We start from the raw sequence: 27,869 nt of genomic DNA, 5'->3' as shown, positions 1-27,869 counted from the left end.
TTACCAGGAAGTCCTCACCGGTTCCAATTTCCCGCCGAAAACAAGATGCCTAGTGCGACGGTTCCCTAACTTCCTTTTCACTTTCTTTTTGTTTTTTGTTTTTGTTTGTTTGTTTGTTTGTTTTTTTGGGGGGGGGTACGGCTACACGCAGATTAGGGTTTGTTATATCGAAAACCTCGATTTGACGAATTTGCGGAAAAACGACCAAAATGTTCGTTAAATCGAGGGATGGTTAAATTTTTTTTTCGGTGGTGTGACGTCAGGCATTTCGGGATCGGAACGATTACTGTAATTGACATTTGTGCGTTAATATCTACATGAAGCTACAGTACGCTGTACAGGTCTGTACATAGCTACAGCACCTTGTTTTAAAAGCACGGAGGACAAATTTCAGGGGAAGTTACTGACAAACAGAGAAACAAGGGTATTAAAGAGGTAATTCCTGCCTCTTACAAGTTTAACTACAAGAAGCCTTATTGTAACTAATAAGAGACAGAGAGGATAAAGCGGATCTGTAGATGTGTCAGTAGTGTCAGTGTCGGCATTCGTGGGATTTATGATAATCACAAATCTCGTTGTTTTGTCATTGCGTTACTGGCTATCTTAGAATTTTCTATGATACTGGCGCAAATGTACGTAACGGCCATTAAGTAATAATATATACCAACAACAACGTACTCCGACATACTTAGTGGCTTCAAGAAATTCTCCTATCTGTATACGAACGAAATTATGAACTGCGCCGTAACCTTACCGCCGTCGGCATTTATAATGAGCTGTTAACTGTGACGTCCTATTGTTATAGAATTAAAGGATTTTGATTCTTGTTGGTCTGTTTTGCATTTGTCTTTTGTCACGTGTTGACATTTGTTCGTTATATCGGGGTATATACGTTTGGGCTTCTGGATTGTTTTCGTTCTACAAGGATTTCCTTATATCGAGGTTGTTTCCTATACATTTTACTGAAACTTTGGTCGGGCTGAAGACTATCGTTCGTTATATCGAGGACTTCGTTGTATCGAAGTTCGTTAAATCGAGGTTCCACTGCGCTTTAAGTTGCATTAGGCCTCGGAGACCAGTGGAATTCGGGTTGCATGGTTCTTCTGGCTCATACTAAATCTAACTGAGTGTAATTTTCAGTGGAGAGGGATATGTCTGATGGTATGAACACATCCTCTCACATTTACTTTACTTCCTTTTTTTTGAAGTGAAGTTGCTATTAATTTTTTCACAAAACAACAAAATTCTCACACAATAAATTATCTTGAAGACACTTTGTTTACATATATTGAAGTAGCTGAATTTTATCTTCCTTACACATAAAAATTAGAATAACAATGATACAGCAACTGTCCATTTTTTAATAATCTACTTTATAAGTATTGCTTGTTTACTGTGCACGAATACCAGCTTCAGTTTTTGTTTCTTTAGTCTTGGAAATTTAATAGAATAAACCATTGAACTTTTTTTGCAATAAGTAAATCAACGGAAAAGTAAAATAACATCGGCTTCGTTGACATCTTTCAATGGTTTCTCCCAAAGATAAGATTATAATGGAAAAGTACCTTTGTTATTCAAATTCTAACTAAACATATGGAAGTAAAAGATGATTGTTTAATTTTGTTTACTGCAGTTTTGAATATTTAATTTTAAGGTTAACGGCCGCCTGATAGTATTAACGAACTTGGAGGATTAGTTAACAACAAACTGAACAGTTAAATCATGAAAAACGAAAAAAAGTTATATATCTGAGTTTTAATTAAGATTATGCTGAATGGAGATGTGAATTATATATCATAGCCACAGTAATTTTTTATTGTGGCTTAAAACTGATGACTGGGTTGAATTTTATTTTGTGTTCTTTAGGATGTTTACATGCTTACTTTCATGCCACTATTCTGTATGGCATCATGTAGGTATTAGACTATTTTAATCCTGGTCTTATAGACTTAATTATTTTAGCCCAAATAAGTAAATTTAAAAAAGCGTTAGGGATGTATAAATTACCTAAAGTGAATTTAAACTGAGACAACCTCTACTTTTATTACTTGCGCGCGCAGCTTTAAACATCTGTGTGGGCTTTTTTTATCAACTGATTTGAGAATAGAATGATTTTTGCGTTGGTAAATTTGGCGACGTTATCCAAGCATGCATCATGATACCTCAATAGAAGGCCGGGAGAAAATCACATGAAATTTTTTAGCAGCAAACAGAAGTCCACTTTTGTTATATACGGTGGACTAATCACGTTCCATTTTTTTATTTTTGTCCAAACGACCAAGCAATTTTCGTTTTGCAATTGTATATTTGTATGGTTTTGACTCAGGTTGACTTGCGCAATTATAGAAATAAACCGGCAAGATTACACGCACTAGACCACGTGGAAATAATAACGACAGAGTTAACATTAGTAATCATAGGAATAGAAATGCTATTTAAAGGAGCAATTCCATCAAGAAAAATAAAAACAATGAAATGAATAAAGGTAAAAGCGAGGCATTACAAAATAAACGAAAGAAAGTTAAAATTTACCACTAAACAAATAATGATAACTGTTAGATTGATAGACCTCGGAAAAACGCAGTAACTGTTTATCACAACAGGCTGTTTCTTTTTCAATACATTGCGACATTCTTTTTATCCAAATGAAGTTCATTAGACGTTAACATGAGTCAATTGGTCAAATTGTACTCAGACGTTATTCCACATAAGTTTTTGTTGGGTTTGACTTCAGGAGGCTGTTTAATTTAATTAGGTCACTTGACATGAAATTGGTTGTTAACAGGGAAAGATCCCTTAAGAGCACCTCTTGACTATACCTTTAGACCCCTACTCTCGTCAATTTTTATTTCCAAGTACAAGTCTTTGGCCTTCTCCCCCTCCCCCCTCCCCTCTATCAAATGAATTGATTACTATTCAACCAAAAAATTCAAGGTTTTTTAGAGTCCAATTTTCCCTCAGAAAGTTCTAATTAAAATTCTCAAGTCTCGGCTGCTTATGGCAGAGCTTCTCTCACTTTCTTTGTGTCTTTGTAGTATGCCCGCGCGTCCTCTCATGACTGAGATGGTCCCGTTTTGCAGATAACACTGTGACATTTTGGGAAGGATTCACAATTTACTAATATTTCTAATGAGTAAGGAGTAAAGAACAACTCGGAGAGCCTTGACACCAGTCAAACTAGGAGCAAAATAACCAGCTGAGACAAACAATTCCCTTTAAAGTTTCTCGTTCACTTTCCTTGCGTTCAGCTGACCACAGACATACGCGCATGCGTACACTTAAATGAATTTTTCGTTGATAAGTCAATTTTCAACAACTTAAAATTGTCAACAAGCCTGATTTCTATATGAAATGTCCCGTAAAGCTAATCAAAAATGAGAAAGTTGGGCAAACAATAATTACTAAATTCTGCGTCAAGTTCTTCGGTAGGAGAGGAAGTGCAACAAAATTTCAGAATATTTCAGTAACATCTTCCACGGCCTCCCAAAGTCTTCACGCAAATAAAAAAATGAAAATTGACGCTTCTCAATCAGCTTTTTCTTTATTTATTTAACAGTTACTTTCAACTAAGTGATTTTAAATGTATTAAAAGTTCGCGTGCACTTAATTTTGCGATTTTGGGGAGACGATATTTTACGGGGTTTTATTTTCGCGATTTCAAAAGGCAAATATGAATAAGGGGCATTAAATTTCACGACTCAAGCCTCGCAATTTCATTTCAATTTTCAATTTGCCAAATTTTGATTGCCGCACGAGATATATCCTAAGGAATTTGTGCGAATTAAGAGAGCGACAAAAATGAAGATGAGAGCTGGATTCTCTGCACCATATGCGAAATCCTTGCGAATGAACGTCATTTCAGAAAAGAAGAAAAAAAATAGAAGTTACCGGTACGTAAGACCAGTTAATGATTTGTGTATTTATTAACACATCCTATAGATTTTGTTGCTTTTAAATGTTGATCACTTTTTTCTGTGATTTAAATTTTCTATAGGAAAATAATTAAATTGCGAGCGTTTAGATTCCGCGCGGGTTTTTAAGTGCAGATCTTCAATTACAACAAATGGTGCTCGGGTGCTTATTTTCTTCAATATAGATTTAGATAAGGTAGCCTAATAACAATTTTCAGCAAATTCATTGGGGACAACAGGACTAATAAACAGGGGTTAAAATACAGACGAGCGCGTAAATACACAGAGGCACTAAAGAATAATATATAACATTGTAAACATGCCTTTTCATTGTGTTATCTTTGAATTCGCTCTCGATAAGGTTAAAACGTTTGTCGTCATTAAGGTCACTTAGTTCCCTTTTTTTTCTCGTCAACTTTATTTATTTATTTTATCGTTATTTATACACGGTAAAAAATTTCAATACAATGACTAAAAGTCGTAATCCTAACATGATATTAACTTACAACAATGAGCCACTTAAAAACCTGATTTCCATGAATGCCATGTTTAAAAACTATGATAGAGAAGGGCTTTAAATTGGTTTAATGAACCAGACTCTGTAATATTACAGGTTAAGCTATTACAAAGGGTTGCACCGCTATGACTAAAACCATTTTTCATGTTGTTAGTTCTCAGAAAGAGGACAACAAGTTTGTTTACCGAGCCTGTTTTTAATATAATATTACAGTTTCTTTAATATAACTTACAATTACATCACAGGTTAGTCTTGCATGTGAACAATGCTTAACATAAAGACACCGAGTCTTGCAATCGATTTTCAGTTTACAAAGTTGAAGGTATAAATGTTTTGATTCACAGATTAGGATGAAGTATTGGCGGATTTTAAAACTTCCCTTTCAAAATAAGAATGAGACATTTGAAATGCTAATTATTAAACAAAGAGGAAATGACAAGAGGGGCCAGAGGCTGACTTCATTTTGTGAAAGATTTTCTCCTCTGAAAAAATAACTTACGTTATTATTTTGCCACAACTAGTGCGAACACTGTTTTTGCTTTTATCTTTTTTTCCTGTTCAGATTTGTTAAGCACATTTAGAAACTCTTCTTCAGAGGCTACCTGAGATAAATATATGTCGAGCCTCCACTTTAGCGACTTACGTATAACCACACCAGCTTGAAACATCTGTTAGGGTTTTATTGATGTATACGTGAATAAAATATTTGTTGTGTTGGTAGATGCGACTGCAGCATAAAACACTCTAACGGAGAAAGGAAAAAACACTATTCAGGTAATCTTGTAGCTTTTTTGTGTTATAACTGTTGATGAAATTAATTTAAATAGAGTCTTATGCTACACTGCTGGAGAAAAATAAAAGGAAAAAAAACGAGGATAAGAGAACATAACGCTTTGTGTCGTTATATGAGTAACTGACTTCTTAATGAAATAGTGACGACGACGAATTTTTATATCATATGCCGACGCAACTTTTTCAGAAAGCACACTGTATGGAATACTACTAGAATTGGGGTCGATGTGACACAATGATAACATAGCAGTCAATGGAAATATGCCGGATGTTGCCTTAAGTCTCTTAATTACAAGAAATGTTCGGAAACAGCGTTAAACATTTGAATTGAACAATTTTAATTGTAGGGATATTAACTAACCTGCACGTTCCATTTTGAGTTAAATAAAATAGTAAAATAGTGGAAACACTCTCCGTATGATAGAGCCACGTACAGTGGCCTGGAGAACGCTTAGTCGTTGAGGCATGAATATTCTGGTTCAATCACGCGACAAAGAAAATAAGGTCGAAGCCGATGATGATACTGAATCGTAACGTATACAACGTATAGATATGCTGAGGTACTGAGTAGAGGCTTACAGATAAGATAGATTTGAAGTTATTTTAACACTCGTTTGCTTTTCTTTCTAGGAAAGATGTCCAACATGTGGACTTTCATTTTTGTTTTGGGTAAGTCGGCTGCGCTTGTTTAAGACGTGTAGTTTTCATGAGCGAGCATGAGACACACTATAGTAGTTTTGGTTGTGAGAAAATTTACGATAAAGTTTTAACGCAAAGATTATACTTATTTGTCTAACGTAAGCTTGGATCAATTCTATCGGCAGTGGTAAAAAATAAGCAATGTTGGAGGCAAGTATTCTGTCGAAAGTTCACGTAAAAATATGAGTAGAACTAAGGGAAATCAGTAACATTATTTATACGCAGAACAGTTGTAGGAAGGTTCAGTGAAATTTATTGGTTCTAAATACAAATCTTATATCACATACCTTGATAATTTCTCGTTTTTCTACGGTCTTGATGCCTTTTAGCAGCTCATCTACTTTAATTATTACGACTCAGCAAAGAAATGATATTGTACTGAGTTTGTGGAATATATATGCTCCATAAATTAGTTATAACTAGCGTCACACGTTAGGCCAAGGTTACCATCCATATTTGTGAAAATACGTACAATCCGAAGGAACGATTTTGTTTTGGCCACCGAGGATAATTAAGAGCGTAATTTAAGAGCTTTGGTAAAATTTAGAGCAAACTATGCAATTTTACCGATGAGCATTGCAGTCTGGCAGTTTAAACTATTATGCGAACGCAAACTATCCAAGCCTAACCAAGGGCCATTGATAATAGTTCTTTACAAGAACATCGTTCTTTGCGCGAAGATTATGAGTGCAATCCATGCTTACCATATAGACGACCAGGGACATTTGACTCTTGTGGCACAGCGTGTCTGATCAGTTGTTAATTACTGACGTAGGAGTTTGACATGCTCACTGATTTATTAAGAATAAATACTTCTCATATAACAGGTTTACCAGAAAAATACAGGGAGAATTTTCCTATGAAGTTAATCTCAGAGTCTATCATGAGTTTGCATTATCGTTTACGCGCACGATAACGGAAGCAAGTAGACAGTCATTAATGAGCTAACTGTTCAAAGTATGTATGCTTATTCCTCTGCGAAATTATGTTCATTGTCATAGTTACAATAATTGCGGAAGTATACTCCAGACCACGTATCCCATACTTTGACACAACCCACCGTCTTCAAGTAGAAAAAGGGCAATATGTGGAAATAGAATTGGGGTTTTACTTGTACTCTGACTCACCTGGAGCACCTTGTGCTGATGAGGAATATCTTGAGATCCGTGATGGTTATAATAAGTCTGGAAATCTTTTGGGTGTATTTTGTGGAAGAGACGTTCCTCGCTTTAAACTACGTTCCAGTGGACAGAACATGTGGTTAAGATTTTCACCTCGCCGTAGATACTGGCTACGGTATTATAGCTATTATGAGGGAAAAGCACTAAATACAACATGTAAGTATTCTTGGGTTTTAATGATTTGATTTACTTATTGGCTTATTGGTATAATTTATTGTGGATGATATGTCTTATTATGTTTGTGCTTAGATGCCCCCAACCTGAAAAACGTCGCAAAGACTCAGTTTGTCCTGCTAAACCATTCGTCATCTTTGTGGTGCCCGGCGGAAGGTGGACCAGCTCCTCGCATTGTTTGGAGAAAGAATGGCGCTGTTGTGCAAAACAGCACTAGTGTGCGACTTCAAATCAACGTCATTGAAGAAGAAGGAAATACAAATTACAGCTGCGAAGTGGACGACCAGGAGCCGAAAAACATCAGTCTTGTTGTCGAGAGTAAGTCTCAAGTTACATCTTTACTTCAAGGGGATCTCAGTTGTTGTGTATGCTTTTGGTAAACCTTACTCTTTGTCTTATGTCGATTTGGGGAACTTTTGGTTTTAGAATAAAACCTTCTACAATTTTATTCAAAGGTAACCTGAAAAGTCACATTTATGAAGTGAGACATAAAACAACTAAGTGTCTTTTTTTTTATTATTAAAAAAGATCAGTTTTCATGCTCTTGCTTTTAAAAAAATTATTAATTGACTCCATTGACCGCTGCCCAAGAAAAAGTGCCATCAAAATCTGTGCTGTTCAAACTATTGAATAATCGCAAAATCGTTCAGAATGGATAAATAAACAACTAGCAAAAGTCGCAAGTGACGTTAGTGCGGTTTTCCCCTGAGCTCAAATTGCTAACCTAAAGGCATTTTCCATTACTGCGACCGCGCAAGAGGCAATGCACGCAATAAAATCAGTGTATAGAAAAGTGAGAGCCTTTTTCGGTTAGGATAGCCATCTTTAAGTCGTTCGCCGTATACTTCACATAAGAAAATAGAGGATTAGTAGGTCGGTCTATTTGAATCTATTTGAAATTGAGAATTTAGGGGCCGGGTCGCACTAGAGCGAATTCAAATATCTATCAATTTTTCGCGAGCCAAACATTGGCAAAAATTTTTGCAATTTTCAATTTTTGGAGGCAAACGCATCAAATTAGTATCCGTTGATCAAAACTTCATTGATTGACACATTCGTCAATCACGAACCCATCCCCCTCTAATAAAGGATCAAGGAAAAATTATCGCTAGAATTACTGGGCAAAATATGGATCGTCATCGACTGATTATCTTCGCAGCTTTCTTTCTCTGCAAAACAACGTTGCGTTTTTTATTTGTTGGTACATTATCAGCAGGCTTCTATGTGGCTAGTATTAACTCTTAGACGTAGAGGGCGAAGACTTCTATTAAATAGAGCTCGCTTTCGAAACCGTCCTTAGTCGAGGTCTCCGCGTTCGGTGGAGTCATGGTTCGAGCTTGGGACCATGTATCGTATTCCGCTTTCTTTTTTCCTGTCAATCTTTTTGGTTGCAGCTTGCGCCACTTGTGCTGGCTTCGATGATTCCATTGAAAGGAGAAGTACTCGTTAAAGCCGATTGTTCTCCAAATTGCCGCCAGTGACCGGGCCTAGGGTACGAGTCAGACATTCGAATAAAAACGTCACTCAAATTCCTCGTTTCCATCAAACGAAAACTGAGGGTCAGATGTCCTGCCATCGCGTGCGCCAAACTACTTTAGCGGACCACAGCGTATTTTTCCCGCTTAAAATTTATCTGAACATGTCGTGTACGATGATAGCTAAATGGTTTAAAAACAAGATTGTTCGGTATGCCTGCGAGGCAGGATATCGGCTCCTTTGAAGATTGGCGAAATTTTGGCGATCCGCAAAAAGGTTTTAAAATTGGGGGTAGCACTTATTTAACACAACTCGTTGACATATTTTTCGCTTAAACAAACAAAAAAAGCTCTAATGCGACTCTGGCGGTAGTAGGTTCGGTCTATTTGAATCTACGTCGTAAACATGAAAAAATTTAACAAAGTTTGCACTGGATTGACTTTACTATTCTCCTTATCTTTGAACAGATCAAACGGAAAATACCAGAGAGCAACAAATCCCAATAATTAAGTATTTTAGATCATTTTCATACATGGCGAATAAAAATCATGCTCGTGATTATAATCAGCTGTTTTGAACCAACGGCTAAATAGAAATAAAAAATGTGATGTGAAATATGTCTTCATTTCGATGAGAGAGCATTTTAGTTTTGGATGGTTTTGAACAATGCTTAGCTAAACGGATGGTATACTTTGTAACGTGCCATCATCAATTTGATTTGAACAAACAGATATGATTCAAATATCAATTTTTAATGAAAGCCTGTTTTTGTTTGTCAGAGTGCCCTCAACAGTGCCAATGCAAAGTCCTTAAAGGTAACATGAAGAACTTAGTATCGGCCGACTGTGGAACGAAACAGCTTACGTCATTTCCAGAGAAAATACCCCGAGCTACAGTAAAACTGTAAGTTCTTAAGACATCATATAAGGTTAGGTAACGACATGATTTCGAGTGCAATTTGACGTTAATAAATACTAAAAAATTTTCAAAGACAACAAAATTGCACGAGTCCGTCTTTGACAGATTTTCAAGTGCTCTTATTTACACCAAATTGCACTCAAAATCATGTCGTTATTTGTTAGTCTTGCTGATGACTTACATATGAAAAACTCACCACAGAAGTACGTCCAGAAGGACGAAATTTTGGAAGCGCCAAATGCAATCGTTTTCAGCCAATGAGACATGCATAATTTTTTCGTGTAAACGATTAAGCCTCAAATTTGGCCTTTGTTCGAATTTGGAAGTGGCACAATGATTGCCTAAAGTACGAGAAGGTTATACTAAACACAAAATAATTTTATGGTCGTTTGTAATTTTATAAGAAATTTCATAAGAAATAACAAGAATTACATCCCATAACTGTTGAACCAGATGCGTCGGGTGATTTTCCCTTTCTATCTGCATTCAGAGTGTTGAAATGAAAGAAGAGCCAACTGATTTAGCTTAGAATGTAAAAAAAACCAGTGAAAGCATATTCAATGTATTTGAAAATGTTGTACAGGTTAATTTCAGTCAGATTTACGCAGGAGTTTAAGATATTGACTTTGTTTTACTTTCGATCAAGATTTTCTTTACCGGTTCCTTTTTTTGAACACTCATTCGGTAAAAACAGATGACGGTTTTTCTACTAGCTGCTGATTGTCCTTTCACAATTTGAGTTAAAACTGACTTTCTTTTTCGTTGCAGCGCGCTCTCAAACAACAAATTGAAGCACTTGCCGAAGGAAGTTTTCAGCAGAAATTCTAATCTGATAAAACTGTAAGTCATATTGACTTTGTCAACTTCTTTTTTATTTTGATGTATTGGAGATTAACGGATGGAAAATAATGTTTCATTCAGTGAGGTTCTTCGGGTGCGTTTTGCAAATCAAATTGCATAAATTTCGCAAATTAGCTAAATTCATGCATCATTGATTTACAAAATTTACTTTAAAAATTATTATGTTCGCTATTCCACGTAAAGATCCACACATTGAGCTTGATCATGAAAATATTAAGTTAGACCTTAGAGCCCACCTGCAAATGTTAAGTTGGTGAAAGGACAACAAAAACAACAACACCAGCAACTACAACCTGACAAAGAAAACCCGTTGAATCTACTAACGAAATCAATGTCAATCTATCATTTCTCTTGGACATAACCGAAGTATTTCCAGAGATAACCTCCATGTCATATGTAATTTCTGAGTGATGAGTAAACTTTGATAAGGTATCTATGTCGGACCATCAATATCAGAGTATTTATTCTTTTGCTCGATTCGAACGTAGAACATAAACACTGACTGGCGAAATGACCCTCACATGGGAAATAGATCATCCATGATAAACTTGGAAAAAATTCGTCCATCTTTACTATACTTTTAAAACTCTCTTCCGGCTCTGTAAGACTTTTAGGTAGAAAAAACTTAATGCCTTAAGTAAAGCAGCTTGGAAAGTTACACGGCGAGATAAGTAAAAGAAAACGATATTGAGATCAGCTGAAAATTTGGACTTCAGTAAATTTGTTAAGTTCATTATTTCATATCGTACTCAAAGAACACTTACCATTGCAGTGTAAAAATACTCGAACTAAACAGAGAATCGTCGATATATCTTAGATCAGCTTTATACAAAGTGCTCTGCATGAGAAGCATATCAGTTTATAGCTAAGAGCCAAGTAGTAGATCGGACCCAGTTTAAGCCTTCGGAGCTAACCTCTATATTCATGGGAAAAAAGTCACTTAGAGCTGTTACACAAAGTGAGACAGAATTACTTCTGAGCGCAGCATTGAAATTACTATAAGAATATGAACACTTGCTTCTGATCCTTGCTGTGGAGGAAAAATTGATGTTACATGTATTTACTATCCTCTAAGATAGCCAAAAAAACATTTCGGGTGTTTCCGTGAGCATCATTACCATTGCATATTTATTTATTTTTTATTTGCCGGTTTTGGTAAACAGCAAAAGCGTTGGTCAAATTAAGCTCTGGTATTTTCGAAAATTATCTTTAGTATATAATTAATCTTTTCAAGTGTACACGCTCCCTTTGATCGAGGCCAAGTGAAAGAAAATCGTTTTTGGTCAGCTCATTACGAAAACCCATGGCCGTTACGGAGGCTTTAAGAAAATTTCCTATTTTTAATAAACCCAAGATTTAATGAGGTCGGGCATTTTATTTCCGTGCCGCAGAAATTCACAATTTTAACTATGCGGTATTTTAAAAACAACCTAAAGTTTAACTGTATGAGCTTGTCACTCAAAAGCGAGTTTATTGATCACACCTTCTCTTCATGCTAAACTGCAATTAGCACATAAAGAGGTAGGTTTGTTTCAGTCTTTGAAAACCAAAAAAGCTTGTAAGGTAGTTTCAGCACTATCATAGCTTTTCGATAATTTATGGTGGGTCCAAATTTATTCCACTGATATTTTTAAAAGTTTCTAAGAGCTAAGTCATGATATGCTGACTGGTATTGAATAATCAAATCTTGCGTTCACCGAACTCGTTTTTGGGTGATCTACACGGAAAGCTAAAACTGGATGGCACTGTAGTAGACTGAAGTGTTGTTGTGGTAATCGTTTGAGCCAAAAAAAACTGGTCAAAACTTGTTAAGAAATTGTTCGTTACGGATATTCCTCGTGGATGTGGAATTGGCTAAAACGTTCAAACCGAATTGTGGGAGGAGGTTTTCTGATCTATTAGTTCATGAAAGTTATCTTGTTTAAATGGTCACTGCTTGATCGAAAAGGTGAATGGCATAAGGATAATCCTGATGAATGTACATTTCATCAGATCTTTCCAGCCATTAGATCGGCAAATGGTTTGAAGTTAAAGGAAAAACTCATAGCTGATTCATTTGTACGTGAAGCTCAAATTAACAAGCACCATACGGACAGTGCGAGTCTCTTATATATTTGAAAGCAAGGCAATTCAGGTTACCAGTGGAGAAAATAAAATACTTAGGTAATTTGGTATAATCAACTGATTTGATAACGTAAATTGGTTACCGTATATAGTTTCAAAGCTAACGTTTCAAGGGTTAGCCCTTCGTCAGAGCAAATCGCTAATTTACGTTATCAAATAAGTTACACTCTTCCACCGACGCGGCATCACAGTTTCTTTAGAAACTTACTCCCTCCATAAATAGGTAATTGATATGTTAATTTGTTCCTAGGGACTTGTCCAAAAACAAGTTGCAGAAATTGCCAGCAGGGGCCTTTAGTAACAACACAAGACTGGAATATCTGTAAGAATGACGTTTCTTTAGCTGGATCATGTGTACTATAGGTGGACTCGGTCGACATATCGGGCGATAGTCGCCCGATATGTCGGTCGACTATCGGTCGACTATCGGTCGACTATCGGTCGATAGTCGACCGACTATCAGTCGATAGTCGACCGATAAATGTGTCGACCGATATAGTCTTAAACCATCGATACTCGACCGATACATGACCGATACTTGACCGATACTTGACCGATACATGACCGATACTTGACCGATACATGACCGATACTTGACCGATACATGACCGATACATGACCGATACTTGACCGATACATGACCGATACTTGACCGATACTTGACCGATACTTGACCGATGCTTGACCGATACTTGACCGATGCTTGACCGATACTTGACCGATACATGACCGATACATCACCGACACTTGACCGATACTTGACCGACACTTGACCGATACTTGACCGATACTTGACCGATACTTGACCGATACTTGACCGACACTTGACTGATACGTGACCGGTACTTCACCGGTACTTCACCGATACTTGACCGACACTTCACCGATACTTGACCGACACTTCACCGATACTTCACTGATACTTGGCCGATAATTCATTGCCCCCCGAGGAGGAGGGTTTATTTCACGATAAAAGATATAAAACTCTTATAAGTAATATGATTACCTCATAATTTAGATGCAAATTGCATGTCTGGAATCCAGTTTTAGATTTCTCTTGAGCCGGCCATGGTGCGTGTCGTCTCCGGTAGCGAATTCCAAGTCCTTACAGCGGCGAAGTAACGAAGAGACCTTAGACCATGTTTTGTACATGTTAATTTAGGTATCAAAGCATATTTGTGCCCCTTTCATTAAGATACGTGTTCTTTACTTGAAATGAATTAGCTGTAGTGGTGGGTGTCTTCTTTTGAAAACATCTGTCTATCGTAATTAACATATCTTGGGTGAGACGACCTTTTAATGTGTTATTTAAACCAATCAAATTGAGCATTCTTTCTTAATGAAGGGTCTTTGCTATAAATACATGTCATACCTAAGTGCACGGTCCCTTACCCTCTCTAGTTTTTCAAGTATATTCAACCTGTTGACTTCGCCTGTTACTTTTCCGGAGATAGATGTGGTGTGAGAATTAAGGATCTGTGTTCACTTACAGTAGATCAAAATTATGAGATCTACAACGCACGATGTTCATGCGTTGGAGACTTACTACACCCTTTTCAAAGGTTAGGTTATATTTGGTTTTATTATCTGTGCTTTGGAAGCTTATTTCATTGGACAATGAATGGCATTTTAATTTTTTTTTCCGCCGCCGCTGTCATTATTCTTTAAAAAAAAGTGTCACCGTCTGTCGATAAAGAGCACACAATTCGACTATTTAAAGGGTTAAAAACCTCCAGTTTGAGACATAACGGCAAACGGGACGTCGGTAGAGTGAACTCGCAATACTTCCAGCCGCACTCATAAAGTTTTGATTTCTATTTCATTCTATATCAAGCGCGTGTTTTTAGTAAACGTCAAAACAATTCTAACCCTGTTTGTTCCCATTGGACCGCGAGTAAAGAAATTTCACTTTCCGATGATGTAGTCTTCAACGCTGGTGTATTAAATGGTGGTGACGGTTGAAAATATAGATCGTATTAGGTTCCGTAGCTTTGTAAATCCACTTTATAGGGATATAACTGTTTCGAGATATTTGTCCGACAAAAGCTTAAAAGCGTATGCGACAATACCAAATGGCTTTATGGGTTAAAGTAATTTGCCACTGCTTGGTCGAAGTTCTCGTTGCTTCAACGCAATAGAGAGAGATAGCATGAGCACGCATGTTCATGGATTCTCCTTCCTTCCGGCTTAGACTGTGAGCTTCGATCAAACAAAAGCAAATAACTGTTGCCCATACAACCTGTTGGTATTGAAGCGCACGGTTTTACGCTCTTGTACGACAACCTTTCTTGAAATGGCTGTTTACACTCTCTCCCCCGTAGCGGCCTATTTGTGTCACAAGAAGGCTGGGAATAGAGAAAAGAAAGCGCGCTCACATTTCTTTGGAGGGGGGACTGGTGGAATAAAGGGGGGACATAAACGGTTACTCCGCGTTCGAGAGGTTTAAACACGAATTATAGGTGCACTAACAATTATAGGTGCTGCAAGATTTGTGCGTCACAGTAAACACGGTGACGAAGATCGCACCGAGAGCCTGGAAAAATAAATGATTTATGGAGCAAAACAATGGCTGTGTGCAAGTGTTTTAAAAAACATTGGTTAATTTCCTTACTGTCCTCCGTAATACAAGATGTATACTGGTAACTGCAGTTTGTCATCCAAAAAATTACATTCCAAAACTCAAATGGGAAATGGTTTTCGATCGCATGCATTTTAGCGAAAGCTTAATTGACTTTCTTTCCTTTGATTTGTAAAAAGGCAAGATTTTTCGAGTGGTAAAACTGAGCTCTCTAATTTGAGTGGATGGAGAGGGAACTACTGACGCGCCAAGAGAGTAGCGCGGTTAAAGTTTTGTTTCAATTTTTTTTCCTTCCAAAGATGTGCCGGGGTTTTCCCCGAAAACTTTCCTCTGTAGGAAAAATGAGGGGGAAAAAAAATGCTTGCAGCTCGAAAATTCCCCTCAGTCCCCTCCCCCATTTAACTTTCTAATTTCCGTCCATTAAAAATAACGAGGATCATGGAGATTAAGATAATAATTGCTTCACATTGCTACACATCTTTCAATCATTAACTTTATTTCAGGATAATCATTTGTTATGGTTTTGTACAATATAAAAGTTTATACTGATGAATGGGCGGCATACAGGCAAATGCAAAGGGTTTTGGGTTTCAATCATCAAACGGTTAATCACTCGGTTAACTTTGTAGACCCAATCACAGGTGTCCACACACAACACGCAGAGAGCAATTGGTCTGCAGCAAAGGACAAATTTAAGAAGATGAAAGGGAACACAAATCCTAACTTCCTACTAGAATACCTTAAAGAATTCATGTGGAGAAGATGGCATGGTGAGCCTCACCCGAATGGCTGTTTTGGACGGTTGATGGAGGACATTGCAGAACAATATCCACTTTAAATACCCAGAGGTTGGGGTACTCCCATATACATGTATGTGCCGCGGGATAGGGTATGGTTTTGGCGGTTATCGTTTTGCCTCTGTTAGCATTGTGTTTCCGTTGTGATCTGTAGATAGGATATGTAAATTGTATCGCCTAAAAATGCAGTGTGTAAATGGCCAGCTAAACAAAAAACCAAATTCCACTAAAATTGTCAACAACGCGATTTTATCGAGATTTGTGTTTTGCCGCGCGTGGTTAGCCGTTGTTTGGTGAATGTTTTTCCTTGAATAGGGTGTCATATTTCGTGTTTGGACAATTCTCGTTTGTTTCATCCTTAAAGTGGGACAGGGTTTAAGACTCTTCGAGGCACACACTTATTCAAAATTTACGGGAGTACCCCCTCCCCCGAAACGGGACAGTTCCTGTGACCTTAGTGCAACATTGGTGCAGTTTGGTATTTTTTTCAATTTTAGACTCAGAAGCATATACGGTAAAAAACCCGCTTATAGGAACCTAATTTTTTCCAAGCAAGGCTAAGAAGTTTATTATAAAAGATGGTGCTAAACTGGAAAATTTGGCTACTCAGGTTCTTGTTTTCAAATAGACTGCGAGCAGTCTCTTTTGCTGTGAAATCCCACTGGAACGAACGGGGAAAAAGCGGACGTGATCGACGAGCGATGAGGGGCGAAGCCGTGATCTGCGAGCAGCAGGGGCGCCAGTCACAGCGAAAAGAGAATGCAGCTTGGCTGCTCACCGCTTGTCGATCGTGCCCACTGCTCGCAGTCTAGTTTTCAAAATAAATGAGTTGTTTGTCATTGGAGGGCGTGGCCTATTTTTGGTATTGTATGCATAATATGTTAAAAATCCAAGCATATATTTACCAAGTTTACAAAGCTATCCAAGACAAACAGAACAAAACGCAACATTAATATATGGAACTGTGTTGTTGCTTTGACTGAATTTCTCAAAAAAAAGAACCTGTTTCAAAGTTGTAGGCTAAAACAGGTTTTCGTGTAAAAGGAGTTTTAATGTACACTTTTTGTCTAACATTTTCAGTTAATCTATTTTTTTTCTTAAAATCTAGGTTCTTAAAAAAGGGTTTTTTACTGTACCTGTAATAAATTCAAACATTGCAATAGTCTAGCACACTCGAGTTATTTTACGCGAGGTATTTTGAGCATTTGACGTCATTTTCCCTAATTCTCAACCAGGCTATAATTGGAACGAGATAAAGAAATGGCGACTGCAACTTCTCGGAAATAAAAATACAAATTAAAAACAAGATTTCTGATGGTCGTAATGGATTGATATTTAGCAAGGTATTTTAGACAGTCATATTTTATACGAAATTATGAAAAATGGATATCGACTGTTTGATCGTAGTAGCACTTTAAAAACATTACTTTCCCCCTACACTTCTGGAGGTGGAAGTCTACGAGAAGTTTCCATTTACCCACTTTTTGTTTAGCAATTTATTAAAGCTTTGAATATTTATCATCGTGAGGCCTCCTTTATCGTAATCATTGATCATTTGTGTCCTTTTAATTATGTCCCCTTTGCTTTCCCAGAGAAAGTCATATAGCAGGGTATTGATTTCCTTAATTGCACCCTGATGCGTCGGAAGATATGTACAATTTGGGATATTGCAAAAGCTTTTATGATCGTGATTTTACATAAAAGAGTAAGTCTACTAGCAGACCAGCTGCTTAGGATGTTTTTTACTCTCTCAATTTTTTCTGAAAAAATGGCATCGCCAGAACACCTCAGAACGCTTTAAAGGTAGTGCAAAATGCGATGGAAAATTTGGAGCTATGTGATGTTTGGAGAATTTTTAATCCAAATGGCAAGAGGTTTATCTGGAGGCAAAGACAATCAGATATTCATTGCAGATTTGATTTCGTTTTAGTAAGTCAAATTACAGTATTTACCCGCTTATAAGAATCTGAGTTCTCAGTTCTAAATCTACTCGTAGGGTGTACTCATGTGAATTCTAATTCAAAACCAACATGTACATACTACCGTTTTTCATACATTATTTATACCAAATTTAGAGATTTTTATAGTTCATACATGTTTAAGTTCATTACTTTTGAGAGTCATGTCTTTTATCTTTGCCTGAAGATCTTTAAGGTTCATTTTCTAAAACAGAAACCTGTTTCAAATATAGGCTAAATAGGTTCTTTTGTAAAGGGGGTCTAAATTGGTATTTTTAGTCTAACAGGTTCGTGAATTCTAGGTTCTTATAAGCGGATAAGTTCTGTATTTCCGACAGGTGGGTGCCGCGGAGTTCCCTATTTAAGAATGAAAAAAATTGATACCGTTGTTAAGGCCCAAACCCCCAAAAAGACGCCCTATTCCAGGTAAAATAACAAGAATAATAAAAAAAAAAAACAAACAACGGCTGACCTTGCACTGCAAAAAGAAGTCTTTATAAAATCGCTTTGCTTATGAGTTTAACCGCCTAGTTCAGTTTCAAAAGATCATTTACTTTTCGTTCAGCTGGGCAGTTACACACTGCAATTTTAGCTGATACAATTTAGGTGGATCCCATTACCGACATAAATTGGACAGTTAATATCGGTAACGTTGAACAAGGAATATAACGTTGAGGCCCTGTTAGAGCTATAAGAGCTAAGGAATAATGATTATTTTAGGTAAGTTGGATTAAGGGCAGCATGACATCAGGGATAAAGCATAAGCCGGGTAGTTTTAGGAATAATGGAAATACGTTAAGGCACAACATTAGTTACACAAGAGCGACCAACTTTACAATGTATTTTTCCATTACCAAATGGGAACATATATCGAAAAAACCTCGCACTCTTTCTTAGCCTATTTTCTTCTGAGCGATATGGTCGGTAAGTGAACCTATACTTGGCCGATAATTGACCGATACTTGACCGATACTTGGCCGACACTTGACCGACACTTAACCGACACTTGACCGACACTTGACCGACACTTGACCGACACTTGACCGATCCTTGACCGATAATTGACCGATACTTGACCGATACTTGACCGATACTTGACCGCTACTTGACCGCTGCTTGACCGATACTTGACCGCTGCTTGACCGCTACTTGACCGCTACTTGACCGCTACTTGACCGATACTTGACCGATACTTGACCGATACTTGACCGATACTTGACCGATACTTGACCGATACTTGACCGATACTTGACCGATACTTGACCGATACTTGACCGATACTTGACCGATACTTGACCGATACTTGACCGATACTTGACCGATACTTGACCGATACTTGACCGATACTTGACCGATACTTGACCGATACTTGACCGATACTTGACCGATACTTGACCGATACTTGACCGATACTTGACCGATACTTGACCGATACTTGACCGATACTTGACCGATACTTGACCGATACTTGACCGATACTTGACCGATACTTGACCGATACTTGACCGATACTTGACCGATACTTGACCGATACTTGACCGATACTTGACCGATACTTGACCGATACTTGACCGATACTTGACCGATACTTGACCGATACTTGACCGATACTTGACCGATACTTGACCGATACTTGACCGATACTTGACCGATACTTGACCGATACTTGACCGATACTTGACCGATACTTGACCGATACTTGACCGATACTTGACCGATACTTGACCGATACTTGACCGATACTTGACCGATACTTGACCGATACTTGACCGATACTTGACCGGTACTTGACCGATACTTGACCGATACTTGACCGATACTTGACCGATATATATCGGTCGATGCATCGGGCGACAGTCGACCGATATATCGGTCGACTATCGGTCGAGTATCGGTCGACTATCGTCCGATAGTCGGTCGAGCATCGACCGATAGTCGACCGATAGTCGACCGATAGTCGACCGATAGTCGACCGATAGTCGACCGATATATCGGTCGACTGTCGCCCGATATGTCGACCGAGTCCACCTATAGTACACATGATCCCAAAAGGGTTGTTTTCATTTATGAGGGCAAGTTGAATAGAAAAACCAAATCAGTGCAGTGCAGTCAAAGAATAGTAAATGGAAAGCAGAAGTTGTGGACCTGTACTTTTGAGAATGGGTGTGTGAGTTGGTTCCTTCTGTGTGTTTTCAAGGCTCAGAAACAACTTTTCACCATTTTCTGTCTGTAATGTTCAGCACGTCTAACAACTTTGGCACACTTTGGAAGTACAGTAGTCAGTGGGAGAACTTATTTTTTTACTGACTGGCCATGCTCAAAAAAACAGGACCAGTTTAGCAAGAACTGCACCTTGGTCCTTTACATATGTAAGCAGGACCGACCATTTGTTTAGGCAGACCAAGAGGCAAAGATCTTGACTGTGTATTATTTGCTTGTTTATTAGTTTTGTTTTTTGTGTACAGCCTGACCAAGCAATTATTGGTGAGGAAATGTTAGCGACAGCAGCTCTTTTTGTTAAACTGGACTCAGCCAAGAATCTTCCCCAGAGTAAGTGTGTGATGTGGTCTCTTCTTTGTTTGATAGAAAAGAAAATAAGAATGCAAAATCTCTGCTTCTCAAAATACACTGCAAGACCACACAAAGTGTGAAAGGTCACTGTTAAGTTTCAATGTAAATTATAATTTTTTTAGGTAACAAATGCTGCCTGTGGCACCACAAGTGCATTCTGCAAACTTACTGTAGGAAATATTACTTACCAGAGCAAGGTAGGTCACACTTTTGATTGATCATCCATAAGCTATTGTTTCCTGTGTATCATCACTGAATTGTCACAGATACAAGGTCCCACAGGTTGGCACACTATGCTGTTGATCTACAGGATAAGGGAGTTTAGTTTCCAAAAAAACAACTATGCTTTGGTTTTGTTAACTCAGTTGATAAAACTGAAAACATACCATTTACATGTCAGTGTTGGTGGTTGTCTTATTGAGGGAAACTCTTATTACTGTAATTGTTTCTTACTGTTACAAGTACATTTCTCTTGTGTTGGTGTAATGGAAACCACATCTCATAGAGTGCACAGTTGTTTTATGTAATTAGATCATTACCAGATCAAGCTTTCAGTAGTGATGCTGGGCACCACTATTTATAACCCCTGTCCAAATCTTTTCTTTTTAGCATTTGAAGACAAATGAGATTTCCCTAGTTTTTGTTTTGAATTTTGGCCTCATAGCTCAATTAGTGCTACTGCACTCAACCAGTATGTAGGAGGTGTTGCTGGCTTCTTTTCTGCAATTGCTTAAATTACAGTCCACCTGCAACGACCATTTCTTTGCCTGATTTTCATCTGCAGCTCAAATTAAATTAATTTTTAAAAAATTATGATTAGAATTGTTAATGGGAAAGGAGAACGCCTTAAAACTTGCCTCTCAATGAGTGTCTCTGTACCTCAGTTGCTAGGAGTAGCCAACTAGTATCTTGAAGGCTCAGCAGGTTCAAATCATTTCAAAGCCTGAATTTTTTCGGGTTTTTTTTCTGCAGTTTCTTATTAACAATAAATTACAGTCTACCTGTGAGGATCATTTCTTTGCTTGAATTTCATCTGAAATTTATTCCTTTCAAAATTATGACTTCTGAAATAACTGAACAACTAGTTAATGTCTCCATTTGCTAATAGGGATATAAACTGAGATCATTTCTCTCATGTAATTGTTGCTTTCTTTATAGCAACTGACACAATGTCAGTTGGTGAGAAATAGATTATTGACATGTATTTGGAACCAGCTGTAGAGGTTTGAAGTAGGTTTAACAACTCAGAGAAAAAGATTATATCTTTGATTATTCCTTTTGAAATTGTGGAAATTCCTGAAATGGTCATGAGCATCAGACCTTGAATAACTCTCACTAAAATGGGGAAGAAAGAGTATAGTCAGCTGTAGAAATAAATAATCAGACCTTGATCTCATATCTTACATGTACGTCATTTTTATCCCATAAAAGCGGACTCACTACTCGTAAAAACGTACAAGATGGATTCAAGCTGTTGTGTCCGAGGCGGCTCGTGTAAAGTTAACATGCCATCTTTCTTCACGTGTCCATTGAAGAGAGTCGCCTGGAAAACTGACTCAAAATGGCCCTTTGAACGTTCCAGTTTCGTTTTATAACACGGAGGACTGCAGAGTGCTGACCTCGCCTTTCAGTAAAAGAAGAAGCCTAGCAGGCAGCACGCTCTTGAGGCTCTGACTGCTCCACGTGATCGGCTTGGCCTGCAAAAACCACAACTGCAACGGCAACGGGAACATTACTAAACATAAGGTTTAATGAATAGAACAATGGCTTTGTAGGTGCGTTATAAATTTTTCTAAATTTCTCTGCGTCCTCTGCAAAACTACAACGTGAGAACACCAAACTCTGCGTTTTTTGGAGAACGTGACCGACGACTGCTAATTTTTTAATTTTCTATTTCTAATTTAACGCCCTGGTCCTTATTTAGTTTCAGATAGATTTGACAGTGAAAAACAAACTAAACGACTTTAGAGTAACGCGAGATTCGTAGGTAAAATAAAGGTTCACTATTTAACCGACGTTGTCCACGGCATCGCCGTCGTCGTTTCTTAAACTCGCTATTGTTCATGTGTGGCATGCGATTTGAACAATAGATTAGCGAACTATGGCACAGGAAGCTAGTTTGTGGTGGTTTTTGCTATGGAATAGACACGTGTAAGAAGGTTGAGTGAGTCTGTGAGTTTTAGTCTTTCTAAGTGTGTCTTTCGGTATCAATCAATAAGTGTTCGTCAACAAAGTCAAAGTGTTTTTAAATAACATGTTATCTTCCAATATCCTCCGACTTATTTCGCCTCCAATTGTTCTGATATTTCGTTATAGGTGCGCGGTGTGCGCTGCCTCCCAACCGTTATCCAGTTTCTTACACCGTTTCTTAACAGGATCTCAACTAAGAAATCCATCTCAGCCATTTGGATTCAAATCACACCTTCAAATCATCCCTCGTTCTGAATGTAGTATTTACGTCATGCTATGGAAATGCAGCTGATCGAGAATAGCTATGTATACCTTGGCGGCCGTTGCAAATACCGCGGTCGGTTGAACAGTGGTTTCTAGTAATGATACCAGGAAGTCCTCACCGGTTCCAATTTCCCGCCGAAGACAAGATGCCTAGTGCGACGGTTCCCTAACTTCCTTTTCACTTTCTTTTTGTTTGTTTGTTTTTGGGGGGACGGGGGTAAGGTTACACGCAGATTAGGGTTTGTTATATCGACAACCTCGATTTGACGAATTTCCGGAGAAACAACCAAAATGTTCGTTAAATCGAGGGATGGTTAAATTTTTTTTTCGGTGGTGTGACGTCGGGCATTTCGGGATCGGAACGATTACTGTAATTGACATTTGTGCGTTAATATCTACATGAAGCTACAGTACGCTATACAGGTCTGTACATAGCTACAGCACCTTGTTTTAAAAGCACGGAGGACAAATTTCAGTGGAAGTCACTGGCAAACAGAGAGACAAGGGTATTAAAGAGGTAATTCCTGCCTCTTACAAGTTTAACTACAAGAAGCCTTATTGTAACTAATAAGAGACAGAGAGGATAAAGCGGATCTGTAGATGTGTCAATAGTGTCAGTGTCGGCATTCGTGGGATTTATGATAATCACAAATCTCGTTGTTTTGTCATTGCGTTACTGGCTATCTTAGAATTTTCTATTATACTGACGCAAATGTACGTAACGGCCATTAAGTAACAATATATACCATCCGACATACTTAGTGGCTTCAAGAAATTCTCGTATCTGTATACGAACGAAATTACGAACTGCGCCGTTACCTTACCGCCGTCGGCATTTATAATGAGCTGTTAACTGTGACGTCCTATTGTTATAGAATTAAAGGATTTTGATTCTTGTTGGTCTGTTTTGCATTTGTCTTTTGTCACGTGTTGACATTGTTCATTATATTGGGGTATATTATACGTTTGGGCTTCTGGATTGTTTTCGTTCTACAAGGATTTCCTTATATCGAGGTTCTTTCCTACACATTTACTGTAACTTTGGTCGGGCTGAAGACTATCGTTCGTTATATCGAGGACTTCGTTGTATCGAAGTTCGTTAAATCGAGGTTTCACTGCGCTTTAAGTTGCATCAGGCCTCGGAGACCAGTGGAATTCTGGTTGCATGGTTCTTCTGGCTCGTACTAAATTTAACTGAGTGTAATTTTCAGGGGAGAGGGATATGTCTGATGGCATGAGCACATCGTCTCACTTTTACTTTACTTCCTTTTTTTTGAAGTGAAGTTGCAATTAATTTTTTCACAAAACAACCAAACTCCCACACAATAAATTATCTTGAAGACACTTTGTTTACATATATTGAAGTAGCTGAATTTTATCTTCCTTACACATAAAAATTAGAGTAACAATGATACAGCAACTGTCCATTTTTTAAAAATCTACTTTATAAGTATTGCTTGTTTACTGTGCAGGAATACCAGCTTCAGTTTTTGTTTCTTTGGTCTTGGAAATTTAATAGAATAAACCATTAAACTTTTTTTTTGCAATAAGTAAATCAACAGAAAAATAAAATAACATCGGCTTCGTTGACATCTTTCAATGGTTTCTCCCAAAGATAAGATTATAATGGAAAAGTACCTTTGTTATTCAAATTCTAACTAAACATATGGAAGTAAAAGATGATTTTTTAATTTTGTTTACTACAGTTTTGAATATTTAATTCCAAGGATAACGGCCGCCTGATAGTATTAACGAACTTGGAGGATTAGTTAACAACAAACTGAACTGTTAAATCGTGAAAAATGAAAAATAGTTATACATCTGAGTTTTAAGGAAGATTATGCTGAATGGAGATGTGCAATATATATCACAGCCACAGTAATTATTTACCGTGGCTACAAACTGATGACTGGGTTGAATTTTATTTTGTATCTTTTGAAACGTTTACATGTTCAACTTTCTTAAAATTATTTTCTATGGCACCATGTAGGTATCTGACTATTTTAATCCTGTTCTTATAGACTTAATTATTTAGCCCAAATAAGTAAATTTAAAAAAGCGTTAGGGATGTATAAATTACCTCAAGTGAATTTAAAATGAGACAACCTCTACTTTTATTACTTGCGCGCGCAGCTTTAAACATCTGTGTGGGCTTTTTTTATCAACTGATTTGAGAATAGAATGATTTTTGCGTTGGCAAATTTGGCGACGTTATATAAGCATGCATTCCTCAATAGTAGGCCGGGAGACAATCGCATGATATTTTTAGCAGCAAACAGAAGTCCACTTTTATGAAATACGGTGGACTAATCAGGTTCTTTTTCTTTTGTCTAAATAACCAAGGAATTTTCGTTTTGTAATTGTATATTTATATGGTTTTGACTTAGGTTGACTTCAGCATTTTTAGAAATAATCCGGTCACTTGACCTGAAATTGGTTGTTAACAGGGAAAGATCCTTTAAGAGAACCTCTTGACTATACCTTTAGACCCCTACTCTCGTCAATTGTTATTTCCAAGTATTCTTTCGCCCGCCCCCCCCCCCCCCCCGCCCTCTATCAAATAAAATGATTGCTATTCAGCCAAAAAATTCACGGTTTTTTAGAGTCCAATTTTCCCTCGGAAAGTTCTGATTAGAATTCTCAAGTCTCGGCTGCTTATGGCAGAGCTTCTCCCACTTTCTTTGTGTCTTTGTAGTATGTCGGCGCGTCCTCTCATGACTGAGACGGTCCTGTTTTGCAGATAACACTGTGGCATTTTGGGAAAGATTAACAATTTACTAATATTTCTAGTGAGTAAGGAGTAAAGAACAACTCGGAGAGCCTTGAAACCAGTCAAACTAGGAGCAAAATAACCAGCTGAGACAAACAGTTCCCTCTAAAGTTTCTCGTTCACTTTCCTTGCGTTCCGCTGAACACAAACATAGGCGCATGCGTACACTTAAATGAATTTTTATTGATGAGTCAACTGTCAACAAGCCTGATTTCTATATGAAATGTCCTGTCAAACTGATCAAAAATGAGAAAGTTGGGCAAACAATAATAACTGAATTCTGCGTCAAGTTCTTCGGTAGGAGAGGAAATGCAACAAAATATGTGAATATTTCAGTGACATCTTCCACGACCTCCCAAAGTCTTCGCGCAAATAAAAAAAGAAAATTGACGATTCTCAATCAGCTTTTTATTTATTTAGCAGGTACTTTTGACTAAGGGATTTTAAATTTTATTAAATTGTCGCGGGTACTTAATTTTGCGATTCTGAGGAGATGATATTTTACGGGGTTTTATTTTCGCGATTTCGAAAGGCAAATATTTAAAAGGGACATTAAATTTCACGACTCAAGCGCTCTCAATTTAATTTAAATTTTCAATCTGTCAAAGTTTTGACGGCCGCACGGGATATATCCTAAGGAATTTGTACGAATTAAGAGAGCGATAAAGATGAAGATGAGAGCTGGATTCTCTGCACCATATACTAAATCCTTGCAAATGAACGTCATTTCACAATGGAAGATAAAAATAGAAGTTACCAGTACATAAGACCAGTTAATGATTTGTGTATTTGTTAACACATATCCTCTAGATTTTGTTGTTATTAAATGTTGATCACTTTTTTCTGTGATTTGAATTTTTTATAGGGAAATAATTAAATTACGAGCGTTTAGATTCCGCGCGGGTTTTTATTTACAGATCTTCAATTCTAACGAATGGTGCTCGGGTGCTTATTTTCTTCAATATAGATTTAGATGGTGTAGCCTAATAACAATTTTCAGCAAATTTACTTGGACAAGAGGACTAATAAACAGGGGTTAAAATACAGACGAGCACGTGAATACACAGAGGCACAAAAGAATAATATATAACATTGTTAACATGCTTTTTCATTGTGTTATCTTTGAATTCGCTCTCGTCAAGGTTAAAACGTTTTTCGTCGTCATGAAGGTCACTTAGTTCATTCCCTTTTTTTTTCTCGTCAACTTTATTTATTTATTTAATCATTATTTATACGCGATAAAAAACATTCGTCAGGTACAAAAAATTCCAATACAATGACTAATATCCTAAGAACCTAAAAATCCTAATCCTAACATTATATTAACTTACAACAATGGGCCACTTAACAACCTGATTTCCATGAATGCTGTGTTTAAGAATTATGATAGAGAAGGTGTTTAAATTGGTTTTATAAACCAGACTCTTTAATGTTACAGGGTAAGCTATTCCAAAGGGTTGCGCCGCTATAACTAAAACTATTTTTCATGCGGCTAGTTCTTGGAAAGAGGACAACAAGTTTGTTTACCGAGCCTGTTTTTAATATAATATTACTGTTTCTTTAATATAACTTAGAATTATATTACAGGTAAGTCTTGCATGTGAACAGTGCTTAACTTAAGACATCGAGTTTTGCAATCGATTTTCAGTTTACAAAGTTGAAGGTATAAATGTTTTGATTCACGGAGTACGATGAAGTATTGGCGGGTGTTAAAAATTCCTTTCCAAAATAAGAATGAGACATTTGAAATGCTAATTATTCAACAAAGAGGAAATGACAGGAGGGGCCAGAGGCTGACTTCATTTTGTGAAAAATTTTCTCCTCAAAAAAAGTGACTTACGTTATTATTTTGCCACAACTCGTGCGAACACTGTTTTTGTTTTTATCTTTTTTTTCCAGTTCAGATTTGTTAAACACATTGAGAAACTCATCTTCTTCAGAGGCTACGTGAGATAAATATATGTCGAGCCTCCACTTTAGCAACTTACGTATAACCTCACCAGCTTGAAACATCTGTTAGGGTTTTATTGATGTATACGTGAATAAAATATTTGTTGTGTTGGTAAGTGCGACTGCAGCATAAAAACA

The 27,869-nt window shown here is 37.4% G+C and overlaps 2 protein-coding genes and 1 pseudogene across 6 annotated transcripts in view; 2 read left to right on the top strand and 1 right to left on the bottom strand.

Annotated features, from left to right (window-relative positions):
• Positions 1–23,910, top strand: part of LOC149050651 (extended synaptotagmin-2-like) — a 28,358-nt gene extending 4,448 nt beyond the window's left edge. The window contains exons 6-9 of one of the 4 annotated variants that reach the window (XR_016184265.1): positions 20,452–20,536; positions 20,680–20,754; positions 21,989–22,332; positions 22,874–23,910. Coding sequence is in view for 3 of the 4 variants with exons in the window: in XM_089198191.1 (XP_089054317.1) it covers positions 20,452–20,536; positions 20,680–20,754; positions 21,989–22,152 (324 nt within the window). In the remaining variant the exon portion in view is untranslated. Of the gene's footprint in view, positions 1–20,451; positions 20,537–20,679; positions 20,755–21,988; positions 22,671–22,873 lie in introns of those variants that run through there. The other 3 variants (XM_089198191.1, XM_089198192.1, XM_089198193.1) reach the window with 3 other exon arrangements.
• The window catches only part of LOC149050645 (uncharacterized), a 404,897-nt pseudogene that overhangs the window by 336,233 nt on the left and 40,795 nt on the right, over positions 1–27,869 (bottom strand). The gene's annotated exons all lie outside the window — the stretch shown is intronic.
• Positions 5,855–12,979, top strand: LOC149050652 (uncharacterized). The gene is made up of 6 exons (XM_089197752.1): positions 5,855–5,889; positions 6,921–7,256; positions 7,350–7,592; positions 9,530–9,653; positions 10,437–10,508; positions 12,904–12,979. The coding sequence occupies exons 1-6, from the start codon at positions 5,856–5,858 to the stop codon at positions 12,977–12,979; spliced, it is 885 nt and encodes a 294-aa protein (XP_089053878.1). The 5' UTR covers position 5,855.

This window comes from Pocillopora damicornis, chromosome 2 (genome assembly GCF_964200805.1).
Source record: "Pocillopora damicornis chromosome 2, jaPocDami1.2, whole genome shotgun sequence".
Lineage (NCBI taxonomy): Eukaryota > Metazoa > Cnidaria > Anthozoa > Scleractinia > Pocilloporidae > Pocillopora > Pocillopora damicornis.
This window is presented reverse-complemented; position numbering and strand designations above follow the sequence as displayed.